Source organism: Anabrus simplex, chromosome 2 (genome assembly GCF_040414725.1).
Source record: "Anabrus simplex isolate iqAnaSimp1 chromosome 2, ASM4041472v1, whole genome shotgun sequence".
NCBI lineage: Eukaryota > Metazoa > Arthropoda > Insecta > Orthoptera > Tettigoniidae > Anabrus > Anabrus simplex.
Window position 1 is genome coordinate 149,194,233 of NC_090266.1, and position 24,201 is coordinate 149,218,433.

General features: G+C 37.6%; 1 protein-coding gene across 1 annotated transcript in view; it reads left to right on the forward strand.

Moving 5' to 3' along the window:
- Hem (Nck associated protein 1 Hem) overlaps positions 1-24,201 on the forward strand; it is a 318,021-nt gene that overhangs the window by 227,175 nt on the left and 66,645 nt on the right. The window contains exons 15-18 of the mRNA XM_067140394.2: positions 9,147-9,394; positions 9,706-9,808; positions 22,695-22,923; positions 23,024-23,117. Of these exons, the coding sequence (XP_066996495.1) occupies positions 9,147-9,394; positions 9,706-9,808; positions 22,695-22,923; positions 23,024-23,117 (674 nt within the window). The remainder of the gene's footprint in view (positions 1-9,146; positions 9,395-9,705; positions 9,809-22,694; positions 22,924-23,023; positions 23,118-24,201) is intronic.

Sequence of the window (24,201 nt, forward strand, 5' to 3'; positions counted from 1 at the left end):
AGTATCCTACTCTGTTCCATGTCCTCCCATTTGGGTTGCGTTTAAGTTTAGCCCATGACACTTGGTGTAGGCTGTCCAGATTATCTCTCCACAGATTCAAAACACATGCGTGTCCGTTTGAAAAATCTTCCTCTGAAGCTTCTTGACTTCAAGCGGTAAGAAACCTGTGTTTTTCCTTACTTGCATGTTTTGGTAAAAGCGTAGGTATTCACTTGCTGCCCCTGACACAGACACTTTATCTCCTTCCGTTCTCTTCACATTCTCATGAAAAATAGCTGCAATATTGTGTAGGATTCAAAGACACATTTCACCATTGGGGTACTTGAAGGATATCTTCAGAAGTGCTGGGTGATTTTCTAGTGATGCAAAACAACCTTTGAGTGCTTCCATTATTTCCAATATTTGCTCAAGTATAGGCAAAAGCCTTAGCCGTTGTGTGTTAGGGTACAATAGTATTTTCCTGTACTGTAGATCAACAAACTTTCAATGATTCTAGCTGTTCCACACGTACAGTATAGATACAGGAGAAGTTGAACAGCTTCACAATAATCACCTCAGCATCGACAGGCAGAGCATATGCTGCTGCATTGTTGATACAGTTGTTGACAACATGTGCCATACAATCTATTCCAATTAAAGGTTTGTTGCAGTTTGCTGATAACTTATGAAAAGGATTCTTAGACCCATTCCTTTTAGCACCTTGAAAATTAGTATCTGTATGATTCACAGACATGCCATTGGTTTTGTCTTTGAGACCCTTGTTGCTTAAAACACAAAACACGTAATCATTCAATTGGTCACTGGTCTCTCCAGGCAGCTTGTTAAGTTCTAAAATTTTAACTTTAATACCACCAGTCTCATTAAAATGTCTTACCATTAATGAGGACCAATTTCTCTGCTCGATGATGAAAACACTATCATTACAGTGAAACATGATGTTTCAGCTAACTTTTCAAGCATCTGCATCTGAGCATTAAGAGCTAAAACATATCTCTCGATTGTTTCACTTTTGGTTCTCGCTGAAGTAAAATTTGATTCAAATAAGGAGCAAAGGGAGATGCCGTCTAAATATCTAAATATCTAAATCTGTGATTACGTTCCACGTAATGATAAGCAATTACAGCTCCTTTTGCCACAAATTCATTTTTTGGTGCATCATTTTTGGTAAGAAACTTGCTCATTGAAGTAGTCAAAGCTATTGCACTAACTGCAGAGTAATGTTTCTTAGATTTCAGATGAATATTGATGTCTGTTTGACCATCATGGGAGACATTTATTTCACTACTGCACTGTGTACAAAAGGTTGTATGTGAATTGTTGCATTTCTTGAGAAATGGGTATTCCTTTTGCAAACCGTCATTAACCCCTCAGCGTCGCAGCCGTTTAAAGAGCTTCCTTCTCCGCGGCCGGATGAGATTTCAACTACGCGCGACTGAAATACATTGATTCACTTAAAGCGTTCCTACTAGTACAAGAGTAGCCCGATATTCACGAAATTTGGAATTCCTTATGGTAGAACTATGTACATGAAGACAATTACATAATTATTTCACATTTCCTTAGTAATTTAGTTCCGTGTGATAGAGTTCGAAGCACTCTTCGAGACAGAGACCTAAGGCACACTCCTGGCAGCAGTACACCGATGTCTTCTTTTCACCGTGTCTTGAACATGCGATACAACGTCTCTGAGGTTTGGATTTCTCACTCTTGGGTGCCCTAATTTCCTGATAAAATGTATTTCCTGCAACCTTGGAACTGTATTATCTGATGCGCGCCGGCCTTGAATATTTCGTTTCCCGCCCGAGAAGCGTATTTTGTACTACGTAAACAAACCTTCCATCAGCTGAAACTGATAAGATAACTGCTCAATGTTAGTCCCTATGACTTGTCTAAATATTATTAGAGAATTCAGGAATCAGAATTCACTGTTGAAAACTTCCGTTTGACCTGTATGCGTATCTATAGTCTCCTACACGAAATTTCCAAGTACTGGTTCCTCCTCATCGTCACGCTCATCATTTACCACTGCATCCGCCACAGCCACATCATCTATTTCATTATCACTACTGGTAATACTGTCACTACTACTTCCGACTAAACTTTCATTTGAATTATACAATATTTCAAGCACGCTACACTCAGCAGGAGCTAACCATTGAGCGCGGTGCGTCACACAAGCTGATGAAGCTGCAGCAGGACCGAAAGAGGCAGGACGAAACTGAATGAGGGGAATAACATTTATGACGAATCAAACCAACTCGATACATATTTCAGATTAAAAGGTCGATACATCGTCTTTCAAACGAGATATATAACATGCACAACTGCTTCTCGTGTCGTATGACAGAAAGCAGCACTAACTGATGCCTACACAGAGCACTCGTGGAGAGTTACGAAAAGACTACAAGCTGAGAAATAAAGACAAATATAATAAATAAACCGCACTCTTAATACAAAATTAGAGCAAAGAACATCACACGAAAAGACAAACTTCTAAGATCACCATTTCTTTATTTTATTCTGTGGGAAAGAATGAAGCAAACGGACTATTAAAAAAGCAGGGATTGGTGCTCAGACATAATTGACAAATACTTATCCTTGCAAAAGCAACTACACTTTAACGATTTTCAATTCTTATTTAGAATAGGGTCTACTGATAAACCCGAAAATGTCTTCTTGGAAACAAAACAATTTGCATATCCATAACACCAAAACTCTTCGCGCTATAGCCGTAAATGCGAAACCATGTATGGGTCTATACCACGTATAGAGGTCGGCGGCTACGGAAGAAAAGGGGGTCTATACCACGTATAGAGGTCGGCGCTGAGGGGTTAAACATACACTTGAGTTTCTTGCTGTTATGATGTTTTTCACCCATTTTACTGACTTCAGAAAAACACTACACAAACGAGGAACATGTAACCATAAAGACTAGGGTGGAACCTCGATTCTCCTTTTTTGGAGGGACCATGGAAAAAAAAAAATGTACTACACAGGAAAACGAAACATCCGGGAATTATGAAAACCATAAACAACTTGGCTAAACATCACAAAAATAAAATATGTATAATATTATAAACTTACAAACACTCCTAAACCAAACAAAACTACAGCCCCATTGGGCCTTTGCCTGCCAAGTGACCGCTGCTCAGCCTGAAAGCCTGCAGATTACGGGGTGACGCATGGTCAGTGTGACGAATCCTCTCAGCCGTTATTCCTGGCTCTCTAGACCGGTGTCACCGTCTCACCATTAGATAGCTCCTCCTCATTTAAAAGTAGTCATGTAGACTGAGTGGGCCTGTAACCGGCCCTCATATCCAGGTAAAAATGCCTGACCTGGCCGGGAGTCAAACCCAGGCCCTCCGGGTGAGAGGCAGGTAAGTTAGACAGTGGAGCTGGCTTCAAACGTTAATTACCAGTACAGAAGTTAAAACTCTTGATACTTTATATTCAGTTTTAATGGGAAAACTTTGTCATTTTCTCGTGAAAACTTCTTTCACTTCAGCAACTTTGATCAGCCAAATTCTTCAAAAAGTCTAATAATGCCAAACCAAACAACAATCGACCACAAGTAGATTTTTAATTCTCTAATCCGATAAATTAAAGCACTTTAGATACAAAAGCACCCAACATGATGGCAAAATCTCTTTTCTTAATCTTCCATTGTAATTTGGTCACCATATACTGTTCATAGTCAGTTTCTGGAAATCTTTTACCACGTAAATTAGGCCTACATCAACTTTTAAAGGTTATGTTGAACTAGGGATTATGGTTTAGAATGTAAATATCGATTATTAAAAGTTCTCGAATGCATTATATTCAATTCTGCCTGTCACCAATCACAATCAAACTGGAAAGAGAAAAAAAAAATATCAAAACTTGAGAAATTATGCCTATTCGTGACCTTGAGCTCAGCTGGAAAGTGCACTTGCTGCACAAGTCAGTTTGAGTGGGAAATGAAACAAACTTTTTAAATGTAACGTGCACAAATAAAATGGCTGCATTTTTTATGACATTTTAACACAAAAATGTGAAATTCCCAGGTCGTATATTGGGACCAAAACAGTAATAGGCAATACCTTATGTATGTAAGCATAATCATATATGATAATATTAAAATACTAGATTTGTGTTAAGAAGGAGCAGTTTTTTTTCGTAGTGGTTTTACGTCGCGCCAACACAGATATGTCTTATGGTGACTATGGGATAGGAAAGGCCTAGGAGTTGGAAGGAAGTGGCCGTGGCCTTAATTAAGGTACAGCCCCAGCATTTGTCTGGTGTGGAAATGAGGAACCACGGAAAACCATCTTCAGGACTGCCGACAGTGGGATTCGTACCCACTATCTCCCGGATGCAAGCTCACAGTCGCGCGCCCCTAACCGCACGGCCAACTTGCCCAGTGTTTTGATCCTTGCCTGAAAGCCCAGTGACTATACAGTGCCCCGAGGGAAGTGCCGAAAATCTGTTCGGCGATACATTTGAAACAAAAGTAGAATTATAAACATCCAACCATTACATAATGTGGACGTTTTACAAGTATGAACATTTGACGAAACTCATTCCGTCTTTAAGTAGAGCTGTTGAAATGTGCTGTGTCTCCTTCCAGTTGTTATGGCCACTCTGTGCTTTATGATTTCTGAGGATTCTCTTAACAATATCACTTGAATGTGATGCTAAGATGGTCCCTTATGCAAGTTCACCGCTGATCGCTTTTCCAGTACAGTACTTGTTCTAATTATTGCAATGACGGGGTGTTAACGCCAAGATCCATAAGTATGCCGTGGCCGTCCTTTCGTGAGATACAGTTTCTTAAAAAATGCTTGATCGAGGATGTAGCGTTGATGGAACTGAAATTTCTGGACTGTTGATCCAGGAAATCGTTTCTTCGAGGAACGGATAATGCATGATTTTCACGTGATTTAATTAGGACTCTCGCGAGACCATGCAATTTGAGTGAATAATCCGGGAAATCGTAGTTTCCAGAAACGGATAATCGGGGTTCCTCTGTATTTACTTTACCTCTATTGCATATTACATTTCGCCCAGTCGAATGAGTGATGACAATACCACAACCCACAATGGAAATATTTCTCCCACTCCAAGCAATTGCATGCATAAAACATGGAGGATATACAACTCGTGGTAGTGTCATCTAACTAGTGATCTGCCTTGGTAGGTATGTGTATACTTGACACTTTCTATCAGCTAGTGCTGCTATCATGTGTATTCCTCTGAGACTACTTGTATTTTGGCGATATCTATAGTCCTAATTATAGTGCATTATTTAAAATCAATTATATTTGCCGTTTTGAGTTTTGCGTACTCTTGAACCATTCATGCATAAAATAAGTGAATAATTAAGTCAGGATAAAATTCGGGATTGCCCCGAAAGTTCGGGGTGTATGGTCACTGTATGTATAATTCATGAAGACATGCCTCTCAGCTAGCACTGCTTGTCCTTAAAGTCCATATTGCTCTGCTTGCTAAAAATGTCAGCAACCTTGCACAACAATTGTCACACACAAATGAAAGGACCAGTCAACAAATACTCTGTTTGTTGTTCGCTGTTATAATTCATGTACCTCTAATATGATCAAGTTAATAGGTTGTTTGAGGTGATCGGTTGTGATAGAAGGCTAAATGAACACTCAAAAACACGTTCGGAGATATGACATGGAAATTTCAATCAATCGCTACTGATCTGCATTTAGGGCAGTCGCCCAGGTGGCAGATTCCCTATTTGTTGTTTTCCTAGCCTTTTCTTCAATGATCGCAAAGAAATTGAAAAATTATTGAAAATTTCCCTTGGTAAGTTATTCTAATCCGTAACTCCCCTTCCTATAAACGAATATTTGCCCCAATTTGTCCTCTTGAATTCCAACTTTATCTTCATATTGTGATCTTTCCTACTTTTAAAGACACCACTCAAACTTATTCGTCTACTGATATCCTCCCATGCCATCTCTCCACTGACAGCTCGGAACATACCACTTACACATCTCTTTACTGGCTGGGTCTTTGGATTCCCTTTGTAAAGTACCTGACTATTGATTCTGGCAATGTTGAGTAGAGAAAAAAAAAGACACATGGTCCACCGTGGGGTTTTCCGGGCTACTGAGTACTTGCCTTCCATTCAGTCGGAAGTATTGACTCCGCCTTTAGTTAGATTATAATCCAGTACAGCGTGGGGTTTTGAACTGTTGGGATCCACAGAGGGTTCGTCGTGCATAGAAGAAAGTAAGATAACAGATTTATTCCTTTTAGGAACATGCAAAATGAGCATGATTTCACACTGAAGCCCAAACGTTGTTGAACCAACTGGCCTATCTTTATAAGGAAGAAACTGCTCTGGAATTTCTCTTTTATTCTTCCCGAGGGTGCCTGTACACATTTTATCTTCTGAAAGATCAAGGACTAGTTCATAGCTGGTATACCATTTGTCGATTGTTAGATTACGATTTTTTCCCTTCACGTGGTCTATTAGACTTTTCACTATATCATATGGTTTATTAGAGAGTTCATAGGGGCCAGGAGATTGCTTGCCACAGTATAACTCCAGGGATGAAGTATAAAAAGTTAGCATCATTCTGGGCGTAGAATTTTAACCCATACTTTGCTGGCTTATTTGGCATAAACTGTATAAATGCACATCTCCCTCGAAAAGGCACTAGCTTCTCATCTATCGTTACAAATTCACTTGGTGTCTAGCTCATTTTACAGTTCACTACAAAGGAATCCAACAATGTGCGAACTGCTGTTAGTTTATCTATTCACAGGCGATCATTACAAGTAGTTTTGTGGTCAAAACAAAAGTAGAAATCTCTTTGACAACATGCAGGCTCTTGCTATTAACATTCCAATTCCATCTTTCGCCCAGATTTCTTCCACAGATGTGTACTGTTCACCTTTCAAACCAGTGAGGAACAATGAACCAATCAAAGCAATTATTTCTTCATGGCAAGTAGGTTTAGCATCGCGCTCACGGCTGTAAGTCACTTCTTCGCAATGCCTTGCAATAATTTAATGTCGAGGTTAGCAGGGTGCTTCCTGTGAACAGGAAGTATGTTGTCATTGTGAATGAATTGGCATGGTACTGGTTGTCTGACACCTGATGATGGCACCGTGGCTCAAATCCTACTGTATGCGTATATTGTATTTTTGAAGGTTTTCATTACTTCATTTTACCTATGTATGGCAGAACTTTTCCTTTGATACGAAACCACAATTTTAAGCTAAGGATGTATTCTGCCTGAACTCCATACCTATAAAAATGGTCGCAAAACAAAGCTTGTTCATTCACTTGCCTAATAGAAGCAGTCATAATACTGTAACTATTATTATTCTACAGATGCAATGTTTTCCAGTGACAAGTATGTTGATATGTTACTCATCTATGGAGAAACATGATTGAAGTCATTACAGTCGCAGTGATTGTATAACAGGCGACTTCCTGAGAGAAGAAAACCATACAGCCAATCAATATCTTTCAGATTCTGGAACGATATTTGTATGCAACTGGGACACTTGAAAGGAAAGCTCCTGTTAGAGATGCTCTTATAATGCCTGGTCATATTGATTGATTGATTGATTGATTGATTGATTGATTGATTGATTGATTGATTGATTGATTGATTGATTGATTGATTGATTGATTGATTGAAGAGGTTGTCTGTGACACTGTCTAGAATGGCCGTCATATTACATTACATTACATTTACAACTGATATGCATTTAGGGCTGTCTGCCACGTGGCCGTTTCCCTATCAAACCTAGCCTTTTCTTAAATAGTTTCAAAGAAGTAGGAAATTTATTGAACATTTCCCTTGGTAGATTATTCCACTCCCAAATTCCTCTTCCTGTTAACAAATACTTGTCCCAGTTAGCTCTCTTGAATTCCAACTTTATCTTCATATTATGATCTTCCCTACTTTTAAGGACTCCTGGTAAGCTTATTTATCTACTAATGTAATTCCGCACCATCTCTCCACTGACAGCTTAAAGCATTTTTGTAACACTACTTGTTTGAAATTGCTCAGAACAAAACATACTGCTTTCCTCTGGATCTTTTTCAACATTCTTGTCAGTGATCTGCTCATTGGCATTTTTGTTTACTCTCTTGACCCAGATTGCCCTTCTTTCATACACAAGGGGAATTATTTGCCTTGTAACTATAGTTTTGGGAAGGTGTGGAAAGTTCTTCAAGAAACAACTGAAATTAGAGTTAGAGAAGATACCTCAGCTGATATTTAAGGCATTTGGAAACGTACTAAGTATTGGAAATGAATGTTTTGAACTGTTTAGCACTGATGACCAGTATTCTGTGCATCCATGCTCTAAAATAAAGTACAGTTCTTTGATCTCATCATCTAGGAAGACTTAAGATAACAGCAGTAGAACATGTTTTGTACCAATGGACACACTGCAAATTTCGGTGCTGTAGATCTGGTACGTCCTTCTTATTGTATGATTTACCTGCTGATGAAAATTGCCTTAGTAACGATGGCCTACAGTTCTTTTGAACCCTGAGCTGAAAAATTTGTGAAGGCATTAAGTTGTCTTAAAAAGAAGCTGATTTGTTGGATTAGGTCTGAAAACCAGTGTTCCAGCATATTTAAAAACAAGTTATTTTCTACATTCTTATTAGCACATTGTTCTATCTGATTTATGATTTTGTTGTTAATATCAAATATCATTCTAGTGAATGATAGCTTCTGCATGGTGTAATGCTACTTATCCACCTTCTTCCTTCCTACCAAACCCACCTCAGTAGCCCTGACATTAATATATTCCATCACAGTCTTTTATTCTGCTCTTATCCTTAGAAGAATTGAATGCTTTATCAGATTGCTGTTCCTTCCTGTATTTCCTTTTTGTTGCTTAATCTAGTTTTCCTGTTTGTTTAAACATGATTTTGTACAAGAGTATAGACACATCATTTAAGAAATAAAACTGTATTTAATTTGGTTTTAAGTGGTAAATTTTTAAACTTGAAAAATTGATTTCTGTCCTTTGTCAAGCTATAGGTAAGGATATATTCACTTCTTCAGGATATTCTCAACTCAAAATTTATATGATTCTTACCATTGCCAATTGAGTCTTTCACTTTATTAAGTATTATGTAACATTGTTCAATTATATTGTGGCAGGATGGACAAGCTTCATATGGCATTAACAGAGCTGTGCTTTGCTATCAATTACTGTTCTACAATTAACGTTTGGGACTACACATTTGCTCCTCGTGAATACCTGACTCAGCACCTTGAAACAAGATTTGCTCGTGCGTTGGTAGGAATGGTGATGTATAACCCTGATACAAGTGAAATAGCTAAACCATCAGAGTTGCTGGTTAGTGTTCGTGCCTATATGAACGTACTCCAGACTGTAGAAAACTATGGTGAGTAACTCAGGTTTTTGATATAATAATTGTTACTAACAAAGACCTCTATGTATGCTATATAACGTGAAAAAGCTGTAAATATGACTTCCTTCACAACTCACAGAGAAGTGTATTAGTTGTTTCTGTCCCAGTGGTTGACATTAAACAAGACAATTTTTTTTTTTTTAAAAGACAACTTAAACTTTTTCAGCTCTTTTCTGTAGAATTTGTTTTCTGTGGAGACCTCTGCAGGGCAGGAACTGAATTACTTTGAACCCACACTGAATCCACATTTACAGTGTTATTTATGTGTTTAACTCTTCTTGCAGTACACATTGATATCACAAGAGTGTTCAACAATGCACTACTGCAGCAGACACAGCCAGTTGACAGTCATGGCGAGAAGACTGTTGCTGCACTTTACACACAGTGGTAAGCTAAGTTGTTTTTATATTGTTACTTTTAGGGAGAGGATATCCCTTTCTTACAGAGGAAATAAATTTCAAGTGCCTAACTCCATAAGGGCATATCGTACATTTTAAAGTTTTGAAAAATGTTAATGCAGCCCATATTAACGCCATTCAACTCCTGCATGTCAATTTCAGTTTCAAAATTTTGGAAGGCTTGCTTTTTCTTAACTACTTTATATGCTGTTTGAAATAAGTTGGCAATTATTTCCTTTTCTTTTTAAAAGCCTCAGTGCATGCAGTGTCGTGATCCTAAGGATTTGGCAGGCTAGGGACTGGGTTTGGGCTTTTTCAGGAGCTATTATTAAACAATAAGAAGACAAACTTTACAACACACAATTCCCTTCACCTGTATTATCTTAATAGACACACTGTACATTTACAAAATATACAATTAAGAATCTTGAAATCTTTGTACAAGTACAATTATAGCTCTTGATTAGATAGTCTCTCTGAAAGTCCTTGACTATCCAGTTCATTTACACTCTGCAATACAAAAAGATCAAACCCTGCCAAACTTGGTAATTACTTATCTTGTGATTGAAGACTTCTTCTTTCATCCGCGTCCGACTTCTTTCTTGAATTCTTCTCTGCGTCTGAGACACTGTTGTCACTTGATGCAGTGCGATGTTTAGTTAAAAGTGGACGTGGAACCCCAGGACTCAAACTCATCGCTCTCGAACTCCGTCGTTGATCAGAATAGCCTATCTCCCAACAGTTTTGACTACAAGGTTAAGTTTACACTATGACACTCGGCCTCCCTAGCAAACAGTTCATTGAATGTTTCCAGTCTTTAGGCTCACAGCTACGACAAGTAACTTAGTCGTTGCGGCTCTAAGTCTTTCTGTAGCAACCTGCTCTCTATGCTGTACACAGTGATACCTTCACTGCCTCGCGTGACCCTTTACAGTTTCTGTACTGTTTCTGTCAGTGGCACATGGCCACATACTACTTGTTACGCGGCTTACTACCACACACGTAACCTACAAATTCTGTACTGCTGTTGCGTACAGTCATACACCCGCTGCTTGCACGGAAGCTGGTTAGATTCTCTCCGATCTGTCCAAGTACTGTTCCCTATATTCTCCGTTCGAAGCTTCTCAAAGTTTTCCCTTTACTTCTCCAGGAGTATGTTGTTTTTAAGCCTGATTGGTTCACTTGTTCCTCCCACTAACTGATGGGGAGTGTCATGGAATCTACTCGAACGACTGGCTTCTTAGTGCATCAGAAGATCTACACAATACTCGCTTCTTCTGGCTTCTAGAGACACTCAGAACTTTATATTGCGTTTTCTGTTTTACACTGATGCTGTGTTGTCGGCTATTTCACAACATTGCACATGCAGTAAATTGCGTTGCACCAGCTTGCCTCAAGTAAAACTTGTATAAAATCTTATGCTTTAAACCCGTATAATTTTTCACTTAATAAAATTATTACTCAAACATTTGAAACATTATAACTTCTTGCCACTGTTACATGATCATATAAACTCTAAATCGATACTCAATATCCTTGGTCTCGGAGGTCGCAGATTCGAGACTCGCTCTGGTCTGTTCGCTCGGCACTGAGACATGAAAGGGGGCACGTCACGACACGTAGTCATGAAAGCAGTTTCCGAAGTTTTCAGTTTTGCTGTTTTTAGCATTTTAACTGCAGCCTGATGAGCTGAATTCTCTTTATGTTTAAATAATTTCTTGCAGAGAGAAAGCATTTGCTGACATTTATTTTCAGTTCCACCAAGTGCACAAATAGAAACTGAAACCCATTGTTATGAAATGTTCATAATACCAATATAAATGGTCCGTTATTGGACATTATAAATTTTCCAGCTAACTCATTCCTGGTTGCCAGCGTTTCGCCCTCGTGTGCTAGGCTGGGCTCATCAGTTGGTACCTAGCACACCTACCAAGACGCTGGCTAGTGCATACCGTGGAGGCCACTGCGTAAGCTAATTGTAGCCACCGGCAGTGCCAATGCACTATGAGACACTTTGTCCCATTATCAAAAATTGATGCCTGCTTGGCCATCAGATGATATAGATGTTGATTCCCATAGGGAATCTGAAATATTTGTTCCGAATGAGTAAATTTATAATACCAATATAAATGGTCCGTTATTGGACATTATAAATTTTCCAGCTAACTCATTCCTGGTTGCCAGCGTTTCGCCCTCGTGTGCTAGGCTGGGCTCATCAGTTGGTACCTAGCACACCTACCAAGAGGCTGGCTAGTGCATACCGTGGAGGCCACTGCGTAAGCTAATTGTAGCCACCGGCAGTGCCAATGCACTATGAGACACTTTGTCCCATTATCAAAAATTGATGCCTGCTTGGCCATCAGATGATATAGATGTTGATTCCCATAGGGAATCTGAAATATTTGTTCCGAATGAGTAAATTTATAATACCAATATAAATGGTCCGTTATTGGACATTATAAATTTTCCAGCTAACTCATTCCTGGTTGCCAGCGTTTCGCCCTCGTGTGCTAGGCTGGGCTCATCAGTTGGTACCTAGCACACCTACCAAGAGGCTGGCTAGTGCATACCGTGGAGGCCACTGCGTAAGCTAATTGTAGCCACCGGCAGTGCCAATGCACTATGAGACACTTTGTCCCATTATCAAAAATTGATGCCTGCTTGGCCATCAGATGATATAGATGTTGATTCCCATAGGGAATCTGAAATATTTGTTCCGAATGAGTAAATTTATAATACCAATATAAATGGTCCGTTATTGGACATTATAAATTTTCCAGCTAACTCATTCCTGGTTGCCAGCGTTTCGCCCTCGTGTGCTAGGCTGGGCTCATCAGTTGGTACCTAGCACACCTACCAAGACGCTGGCTAGTGCATACCGTGGAGGCCACTGCGTAAGCTAATTGTAGCCACCGGCAGTGCCAATGCACTATGAGACACTTTGTCCCATTATCAAAAATTGATGCCTGCTTGGCCATCAGATGATATAGATGTTGATTCCCATAGGGAATCTGAAATATTTGTTCCGAATGAGTAAATTTATAATACCAATATAAATGGTCCGTTATTGGACATTATAAATTTTCCAGCTAACTCATTCCTGGTTGCCAGCGTTTCGCCCTCGTGTGCTAGGCTGGGCTCATCAGTTGGTACCTAGCACACCTACCAAGACGCTGGCTAGTGCATACCGTGGAGGCCACTGCGTAAGCTAATTGTAGCCACCGGCAGTGCCAATGCACTATGAGACACTTTGTCCCATTATCAAAAATTGATGCCTGCTTGGCCATCAGATGATATAGATGTTGATTCCCATAGGGAATCTGAAATATTTGTTCCGAATGAGTAAATTTATAATACCAATATAAATGGTCCGTTATTGGACATTATAAATTTTCCAGCTAACTCATTCCTGGTTGCCAGCGTTTCGCCCTATTCCCTATGGGAATCAACATCTATATCATCTGATGGCCAAGCAGGCATCAATTTTTGATAATGGGACAAAGTGTCTCATAGTGCATTGGCACTGCCGGTGGCTACAATTAGCTTACGCAGTGGCCTCCACGGTATGCACTAGCCAGCGTCTTGGTAGGTGTGCTAGGTACCAACTGATGAGCCCAGCCTAGCACACGAGGGCGAAACGCTGGCAACCAGGAATGAGTTAGCTGGAAAATTTATAATGTCCAATAACGGACCATTTATATTGGTATTATAAATTTACTCATTCGGAACAAATATTTCAGATTCCCTATGGGAATCAACATCTATATCATCTGATGGCCAAGCAGGCATCAATTTTTGATAATGGGACAAAGTGTCTCATAGTGCATTGGCACTGCCGGTGGCTACAATTAGCTTACGCAGTGGCCTCCACGGTATGCACTAGCCAGCGTCTTGGTAGGTGTGCTAGGTACCAACTGATGAGCCCAGCCTAGCACACGAGGGCGAAACGCTGGCAACCAGGAATGAGTTAGCTGGAAAATTTATAATGTCCAATAACGGACCATTTATATTGGTATTATAAATTTACTCATTCGGAACAAATATTTCAGATTCCCTATGGGAATCAACATCTATATCATCTGATGGCCAAGCAGGCATCAATTTTTGATAATGGGACAAAGTGTCTCATAGTGCATTGGCACTGCCGGTGGCTACAATTAGCTTACGCAGTGGCCTCCACGGTATGCACTAGCCAGCGTCTTGGTAGGTGTGCTAGGTACCAACTGATGAGCCCAGCCTAGCACACGAGGGCGAAACGCTGGCAACCAGGAATGAGTTAGCTGGAAAATTTATAATGTCCAATAACGGACCATTTATATTGGTATTATAAATTTACTCATTCGGAACAAATATTTCAGATTCCCTATGGGAATCAACATCTATATCATCTGATGGCCAAGCAGGCATCAATTTTTGATAATGGGACAAAGTGTCTCATAGTGCATTGGCACTGCCGGTGGCTACAATTAGCTTACGCAGTGGCCTCCACGGTATGCACTAGCCAGCGTCTTGGTAGGTGTGCTAGGTACCAACTGATGAGCCCAGCCTAGCACACGAGGGCGAAACGCTGGCAACCAGGAATGAGTTAGCTGGAAAATTTATAATGTCCAATAACGGACCATTTATATTGGTATTATAAATTTACTCATTCGGAACAAATATTTCAGATTCCCTATGGGAATCAACATCTATATCATCTGATGGCCAAGCAGGCATCAATTTTTGATAATGGGACAAAGTGTCTCATAGTGCATTGGCACTGCCGGTGGCTACAATTAGCTTACGCAGTGGCCTCCACGGTATGCACTAGCCAGCGTCTTGGTAGGTGTGCTAGGTACCAACTGATGAGCCCAGCCTAGCACACGAGGGCGAAACGCTGGCAACCAGGAATGAGTTAGCTGGAAAATTTATAATGTCCAATAACGGACCATTTATATTGGTATTATAAATTTACTCATTCGGAACAAATATTTCAGATTCCCTATGGGAATCAACATCTATATCATGAAATGTTCATCCCGTATATTGTGTTTTCAGTTTGCAAGTCGCCAACTTCTTTACAAATTTTGCAGCCAAGTTTCTTAATTTTTACCACCAACCATTCCTACTTATTGCAAAATTTCAAATTTTTCTGTAAATCCCAGCATTTGGGAATATCTTCCGTCCCACTGTTACATGCGGCTGAAAGCTCTTTGTTGTGATCTTCTTTTGCATCATCACACGACACGGTTGGCATTTCCTCATCATTGTTTGTGTTTGAATCATTAACTTTCAGCTTTTTCGATGCCTGGGTGGATGTAAAATAGTGCGTTTTCTTCATCCTTCAAAACTAACCATACACACACACAAAATAACAGCCTAACTTGCAACCAAACACTAGCTTATGTGCTTATAAGAATGAAACTTCCTTTTTCACAATTGTTAGAGTATGTTTTTCTTACAAACTGTAGAAAATTATGTTGATTATCCTCTTAGGATAAAATTTCCTCCAATAAGGCAGCAATTACAAAGCTTTAATTAAGCCTAATGTTTCGATTCTGCTGCTTAGGTCCAGTTGCCAACCAAGGGAAACTGATTCGATAGATCGATTTAAATCAGAGAATACTCTAAATATTCTCCAGCTGTTGTGAACAGCGTGTTGATGCCAGGATAATTAACACAGTTTTGTACTGTTTGTAAGAAGTTCGAACCGCTAATATGGATCTAACATGAAATTTAGAGTATGCTTTGTCAAATCATATCTGTTCAGGTGTTCAGATTACCAACCAGTCTAATACTTTCTTCGTCTTCTTTACACACGCCGTTAAGAAATTCAAAATCTAATCACGGAAGACACGCCACTTTTCAATGCAAACCACACAACAAATCGCATACTCAAGAAAATTGAAAGGCACTGGTATCATATCAGAAAAATGTCAGCGATCGAAAGTACCTACATTAATTATACAGCCAACATATGGCACTAAAATACTTATTTTTGCCTAAACAAGTAAAATTTCTTACAATAAGGCAGCAATTACAAAGTTTTAGTTGAGCAGATAACAGTATGGCCTAATGTTTCGATTCTGCTGCTTAGTGCCGAGTTGCCAACCAGGAGAAACTGAACTTGTGAAAATTTAGATTTTATAATTCCACCTTTACAATACTGTAATTGTCTTTATTAAAAAGACTGCATTAAATTACACTCATGAAACATGTTTCGTCCTCTTATAGGACATCTTCAGTCATAAATACAAATACATGACATTAAAAATAAGGCGAGGACACATTCAAATAAGTAAATGCAAAGTCTTTGTATCCTGTGATGCGGCGTGATAGCGCCTTGTCAATCTTCAATGTTAAAATGGTGCGGCGTGAACATGATATGAAGCATGAAGTCCAATTAAAATCATTTGTTAAAACTGTTGTTCAAAACAACGAATTGTTAATTATAAAACACCGTTAGTGGCTATGCGAATAAAATTATGTGCATATTATACATAAAACAGTGTTGTGATGATGCCACATTATAATAGCTTTCTTGATTAGGAGGTGGAGTTATACTGATACTAGTTGAACCTGATTGTGTGTTGACAATAGGGGCCTAAAAAAGAAAAAGAAAATATGAATGAACTGAAGAATAAAATTCCGTTAAAATGTGAACTAAGTGCCCATCCAGTCACTCACCTCCTTGCCCGTCCTACGTCGACTACTCCACCTCAGGTGCTAAGGCTAACTGAGTGACGTCCTCGAAGGTCGTTGAGGACTGACTGTGAGGGGAGGTTGAGAGGAGTTTGACGTAAGGGGAGAGGCGTGAGGTAACGTATTACTCACGCGCCTTCGTGAAAAGAATTTATTGATTAACTCCTCAAAAAGTATATTGATATCCTCCGATATCTCATTAAGATTATAAATTGGGTTGCATTTTTGATCAATATTTATAAAGATGTTTTCTAAAATATTCAATAGATTTCCTTTCTTACATAAATGGAGAATTTGAAGGTCTTGTTGTATGCTCGTGAATGTATGATTGGTATCGTCCATATGAGAACTGAATGCTGAGAATCTGCCGTACTTTGACGCATTAACATGTTCATTATACCTTATGTTAAAATTGCGGCCTATCTGTCCAATATAACTGGCGGGACACTGCTGGCACTTTAATTTGTAAACACCTGATTTCTACAATTTTGCTATTGCCCTTATTGATAGTGTGCTGATTGAAGAAAAGATGAGCGTTGTTATTGGTTGTTTTAAAAGAAACTTTCATATTAAGTTTCTTGAAAACATTCGTGATTTCGTATATTTTACTGTGACTATAAGTAAAATGGGCGTAACTATCTTCTTTCTTTTTGGTATCCTTGGTTAATGTGGAAAATGATTTTTCCCTCAATTTTGCTAATAATTTTATCCACAAATTGCCTGTTGAACCCGTTTCTTTTTGCTATAAAATAAATAGTATTCAATTCATTTTTACAATCTGCTTCTGACATGGGTATATTATAAGCTCTATAAACATACTGTAAAATGAGGCCCTCTTATGTGCTGCCGGGTGTACGGAATTTTGTTTGATTACGTTTGCCGTTTGAGTAGGTTTCCTAGATATTTTAAACCTAAGTTTATTAGAGTCATTAATAATTGTAATGTCAAGAAAGTTTAATGCTTTATTATTTTCACTTTCGAAAGAAAATTTAATCTGTGAATCCATATTGTTTAATTGTTCTAATACCTCCTGTCCATTAGTAATGCTATGGTCAATTATTGTAAACGTATCATCTACGTATCTCAACCAGCTTATTATTCCTTTAATGCTGTTGATTTTGCTATTTTCAAGAAAATCCATATAAATTTCCGCCATAATTCCCGAAGCTGGGGCTCCCATAGGAAGACCTTCCTGTTTATATATTTGGCCGTTGAGAGTAAAGTAATTATTAGCGACAACAAACTCCAAAATATTAATAAAATCGGCTATCTCTTGCCTACTCAAGTTACTGTATTTAAGTAGATTATTCTTTACAAGATTTATCGTTTTTGATACTGGAATATTCGAGAATATATTTTTGACGTCAAATGAATACATCTTATGGTTCGATGGCATGTTAAAATCTTTAATACGATCGCAAAATTCTTTGGAATTCTTAATAGATCTATTACCCTCAAATCTATAATGTTTAAAAAAAAATTGTGTATAAATCTAGACGTCGTATATATAGGGCTATTTCTGAAATTAATGATGGGTCTTATAGGTATATTCTCTTTATGCACCTTCGGTAGTGGCTTAGCCGTCGGAATACCCGGGTTCATATTAATAAGTTTTTGGGACTCCCTTTCATTAAGGATGAAAGAAGATTGTTTAAGAAGTTTCTTTAAGTTTCTCTGAATGATATTTGTCGGGTCTTTTTTTTTTTTATAATTTTGAATGAATTCTCTGCGAAAAAGGTTTTGGTTTTCTGTATGTATGATTCTTTATTCATAATGACCATCGCATTTGCCTTGTCCGCCTTAGTCACAATCAAACCATTCTCCTTAATTTTCTGTTTCAATGAAGCTATTGTTTGGTTATGATGTGTAGAAACTCTATCTTTGTTATTATTTATGTACAGTATGCACATAATTTTATTTGCATAGCCACTTACGGTGTTTTATAATTGACAATTCGTTGTTTTGAACAATAGTTTTAACATATGATTTTAATTGGACTTCATGCTTCATATCATGTTCACACCGCACCATTTTAACATTGAAGATTGACGAGACACTATCACGCCGCATCACAGGATAAAAAGACTTTGCATTTACTTATTTGTATTTGTGACTGAAGATGTCCTATAAGAGGACGAAACATGTTTCATGAGTGTAATTTAATGTAGTCTTTTTAATAAAGACAATTACAGTATTGTAAAGGTGGAATTATAAAATCTAAATTTTCACAAGTTGATACTTTGACAATACGGGCTCTAATATGAAATTTATAACGTGCAGGAGAAACTGATTCGATAGGTCAATTTAACTTAATGCTAAATCCGACTCTAATCAAAAATCTTTACTAAGTAATTTGAGAACGAAAATAGAAGACAACAACATCATAGTCACAATAGCTGACAAGGGAGGGTCTATGGTGTTAATGGATAAGGACCATTACATAAACAAAACTGAAGAATTTTTTAAGGATAAGATTTATACAGTAGTTAGCAAAGATCCTATCGTAAGAATACAACGTAATTTAAAATCTCTAATTAAGAACTCCACATTCCTTCTCAATGAACAGGAACAACAGAGACTGATCAACATGAACCCCAGCATTCCAATAGCCAGAGCCCTACCTAAAATCCATAAAAACAACTTTCCCGTACGTCCGATTATTAACTGCCGTAATAGCCCTACCTATAAAGTTTCCAAATATATCCACGGTTTTCTCAAACAACATTACAAGTTTAATAATAAACTTCCTTTAAAGAATTCAATCAAATTTTGTGATATTTTAAGTAAATTTGACTTACAACCTAACCATATAATGTGTTCCTATGATGTCATAAACATGTACCCAAATATACCTACTAAAGAAACAGTCAAAATTATCTATGACAATATTTCAAAACATAGCAGCCTGAGTAAGCTGGAAATTGATGAATTTATGAAGATCCTGAATTTTGTATTGAATAACAACTTTTTTTCCTTTAATGGCAAGATTTATCAACAGACTGGCTTAGCCATGGGTGACCCTTTGTCCGGCATCTTGGCCGATATTTACATGGACTCAATAGAATACACGAAAATTAAAGAACATATAAAAGGTATATGTTTATGGCTGAGATTTGTTGACGACACTTTTGTAGTTATTGACAAAAATGTTACTAACAGCGACGAAGTTTTAGAGATTTTAAATAAAAATTGATCCTAATGTAAAATTCACTAAAGAAGACGAAGTTAAACAGTCCTTAAATTTTTTAGATATAACGATCACGCGCGCCAATAATACTTTCGATTTTCAAATCTACAGAAAACCCACACAGTCTCCTATAACCATAAATAATTCCTCTTTACATCCTAAATCTCAAAAACAAGCGTCATTCTATAATTTAATACACAGAGCCTTAAAAATCCCACTATCCCCTAACAACTTAAAAATAGAATTAAACTACATAAGGAACTTGGCCAAGCTTAATGGGTTCAAGGTTGAAATGATTAACCAGTTAATCAGTAAAGTTAAATACAAACTATCCACGAATCTCATTCCGGATAAACCTAAAAAAACTAGTTTCGCTACGTTTACATACAATAACCCAGCCATCCACCAGATCGCCAACACACTGAAGAAATACGACACTAATATTGCTTTCAGAACAGTCAATACAAATCAAAGTATATTTTTCAATCATAATAAAGTCAATTACAAAAACAGCCGTTTTTCGAGATCTGGTATTTACAGACTCACTTGTGCTCAGTGTGGATTTAGTTATGTTGGACAGACTGGGCGCAGCTTTCATACGAGATATATGGAGCATTATAATGCCTTAAAGCACAACAAATATTCAGCGATGAGCTCACACATGAGTGAAACAGGACATCAGTTCACATCAATTGATAAAGATCTCACTATTCTAAAATGCATAGGCAAAGGAAAACTTATGAATGAATTAGAAAATCTTTACATCTTTTTAGACCAAGCCTATAACAAAGACCATAATCTTAACGATATCACGGAAACAAAAAATCCTTTATATGAGCTAACTCCAAAGTTATTAGGCATGGTGAATTCAAAACATAATACAATCCCGCCAACTTTTAGAACTTCTTGTTCTAAAGCTTCCACCACCTCGTCAAATGATAGGCCCGCCCATCTTGCTCCTAACAGCCCGCCAATAACAACACATGCGCGCAAGGATCCACCCACCATTACCCCCCCTCCATGCCCTTCACTGCCTCAGCCACACCGTTATAATACTAGAAGTCGAAAACCCAGTCAAGCTAGCGTTGCTGTAACAACCTGACGTACTTAATACGCTCCGTACGAGTAAGTACCGCATTAGCCATCTTTGACGTACGGGAAGTCTCTTGTACAGCACGGTATTATTAACATACTTTCTTCTACATTTTGTTTCAGAAAATCCTGAACATTTCTTCCAACACATGTTTCAACGGAATTATATATCAACTTGACAATCTTTTAGATCCATTCTACTACCATAATTTCCGAACTCCGCTAGCTTTGACATACGTTTTATCACAAGCATCGCCTCTACAGAAGTTCCATTTTCTTCTTGACTTTCAGATATCCCAATCATATACATTTTATACTTGTTTATTACATTCATACTTCCGTTTTAAATAACTGAAAGTGATTTTACCACCTTGGATTCAACTTGGGAATTGAAGATACATCCCTCTTTGATGATTGTTTTTATACTCAAGGCTTTCACAGTCTTAATGATATTATAAAAATATGGATCCATTTTAGTTTTAGACTCTCAAAATCTCATGTTTAATCACATTTTAATCTTCAAACTGTTAATTTCACTCTCTTTTAACATACTTTGGTGCATTATCGTTGTTTTAGTTGTTATTGTATAATGTTTTACGAAACTATTTTTCAACATTTTAACCTATAATTTATAAGTATATGTATTATTATTATTTTTTTAAGATTGATATAGGCTGATGATGCCCCTAAGGAGGGTGAAACATGTACCTTTGACTTTTATGTATTATGTATAAAAAACATTTGACCATATGAAATAGTGGATCATATTGTATTGTATTGAACAGGTGGACTTATAATATTGTAATAATACTTGAGACATACGTCAACTTCAATACGGAACCAAAATGAGAATAGTCACTTGTAACATAGGTCAATTTAAATCGAAGATTACTCTAAATCTTCTCCAGCTGTTGTGAACAGCGCGTTGACGCCAGCTGATCAATGAATTTTCAAGTCGGAAGTTATATTTGCTCAACTAGATAGAAATGTACCGATATTTTTTCTTAAACATTCTTCAAATGTTCATATTACCCCCTGAAAAAGAGCCATAGTTGTAACAGTGTTGAGTGAGTTCATTAGCCATGTTGATCTTCTTCAATCTCTCTTGGGATGTTGTGTTATTGAGCTATTTGATTGGACTCATTCTCCCAGATATTTAAATTTATGAACGCTTTGTGTTGTTAGGTACTTTTCTCCATTGTGTCAGTGTTCAATATATTTAGTTTTCTCATACGAAATTTGAAGACCAGTTTTAATGGCTCTGTTGTGTACAGTTTCCACAATTATTTGTGCTTGTAATTTGTTTTCTCAAATCTTCCTTTTCCTTGCCCCAGATGAATCCCTTAAATGTTTTTTTTTATTTTTTTATTTTTGTGTAATCTAATTTCCCATTCCCTCATGATTTTGTTTAATACAAAATCATAGGAAATTATTGAGAATGTTTCACCTTATCAAACTCCAGTCTTGATTTTGAAGGGGGCTGAAAGTTCATTTAGAATCTTAACTCTTGAGGTTAAATCTGTGAGTGTTTTCTAGTACGTTTATTTATCTCTAATTTGGCTAGTGTTAGTAATACAGACTGCCTGTCTAATGAATCATTAAGCCTTTATGAAGTCAATGGAGGAGACAACTCTGTTGAGTTTTCATAATGTTCTGAAGTTAAGGATTGTTTTAAGATTGAAAATCTGCTCTGGGCAAGATCGACCTTTTCGAAATCCAACTTGGTACTCACCGATAGTGTGTTCTGCTTGTTCTTCCAGATCGTGTAACAGTGCTTTAGAAATAATTTTGTAAGCTATTTGGTGTTAGGAAATTTCTCATTATTATTATTATTATTCATATAATAGAGAGTAATCTCGTCTTCAGCATATCAAAAGGCTGAACTTCGCTTCTGATATCCTTTGTGTCATTGCAGGTATTCAGAAGTGCTACTGCGAAGAGTTAGTGCTGGCAACATCTGCTTTTCTAATAACCAACGTGCATTTGTGAGTCTCACAGCAGAGGGTGCCATTCCATTCAATGCTGAAGAATTCTCAGATATTAGTGAACTGAGGGCATTGGCAGAATTAATTGGACCATATGGGATGAAGTTACTGAACGAGACTTTGATGTGGCATATTGCTAGCCAGGTTCAGGAACTTAAGGTACGATGATTATTAAATATTAGGAATTTGACAAAAAAAAAAAAGAAGAAAGAAAGGAGCTTCTTTTGTATAAAGTGGCTAACTTTGTTTTTCTTGGTAGAAATTAGTTGCGGGCAACAAGGAGGTTCTGGTGGCTTTGCGGACGAACTTTGATAAACCTGAGATAATGAAGGAACAATTCAAGAAGCTTCAGCGTAAGTACAATAGCCTCTGCACATGTGTTGTGAATTCTTTTTATTGTTGACTGTTTCCTCATTCTACTGTATTTTCTAGTATAATTAATTCACTTTTGTGACCAAAAACACAGGCAAAAACTTTGATTGCTTAAACTATTCCAGGAATTCAGATATTTAAAAATTATTTGAAATTAATTTGCTTTTAAAAGATACATCAAATAAAATATATACACAGTTGGTTCAACTCATTTTTGGTTAGCGTAATTTGGCGTAAAATTCTGGCGTGAGTTTTTTCTTCTGAAAATTCAAATAGGGTACACCCGGTAAGGTGGGCATGTGGGTTTGAAGTACCGACACTGGAAATTATTCTTCCTGTCACAAGCTGGCAATACGACCTGAAGTGAAATAAACAAGAACTAATAAAAGTACAATTCATGTAACCACATAATAATTACATATCGGCAAAAAAGAAAACTGACCTACACGAGAAGGGCTGGGTGTCGAAGGAGGGACCGTGCTAGATTTCCCCAAACCGTTAATATCCAATCCTGTAAGAGTGACTTGTCCATCCATCCTTTTTCTTGGATACTGCACCTATCCAGGGCTCCAGTGCATAGATAATAAAAATAATTCATAAGAGCTGTGGCTGAATGGAATATGTTCGATGAGATCTTCTTAAAACGACTCTGGAATCAAAGTCCCATCACCCCTACCTCATGGTATCTGCGAATAGACTCAAGAGCAAACGGGCCGATGGTTTATCCGTAAAGATGGGCAATAAATTAAATATTTATAAAGTAGGGGAATCTAAATATAAGAGGAATACGTCACTACTAAATTAGAATGGTATTCTGTGCATTTCAAATATACAGTGAAACTCTGTTAAGAAGTTTTTCAAGGGACTGCAAAAAAAAAAACTTCTTAAGCAGGAAACTTCTTAAAAGGGGTAATGCCCAAAAACTTATTCTGTACTTTGAAATACATGTGAAACACACAGCCAACAGATTCCTCGTTTGTGAACAATACCGAAATAGGCCGATATATAAGAGCTGCTTACAGAAAGCCACAATATAAAAATTTGATTATCATGACAATATTTTTA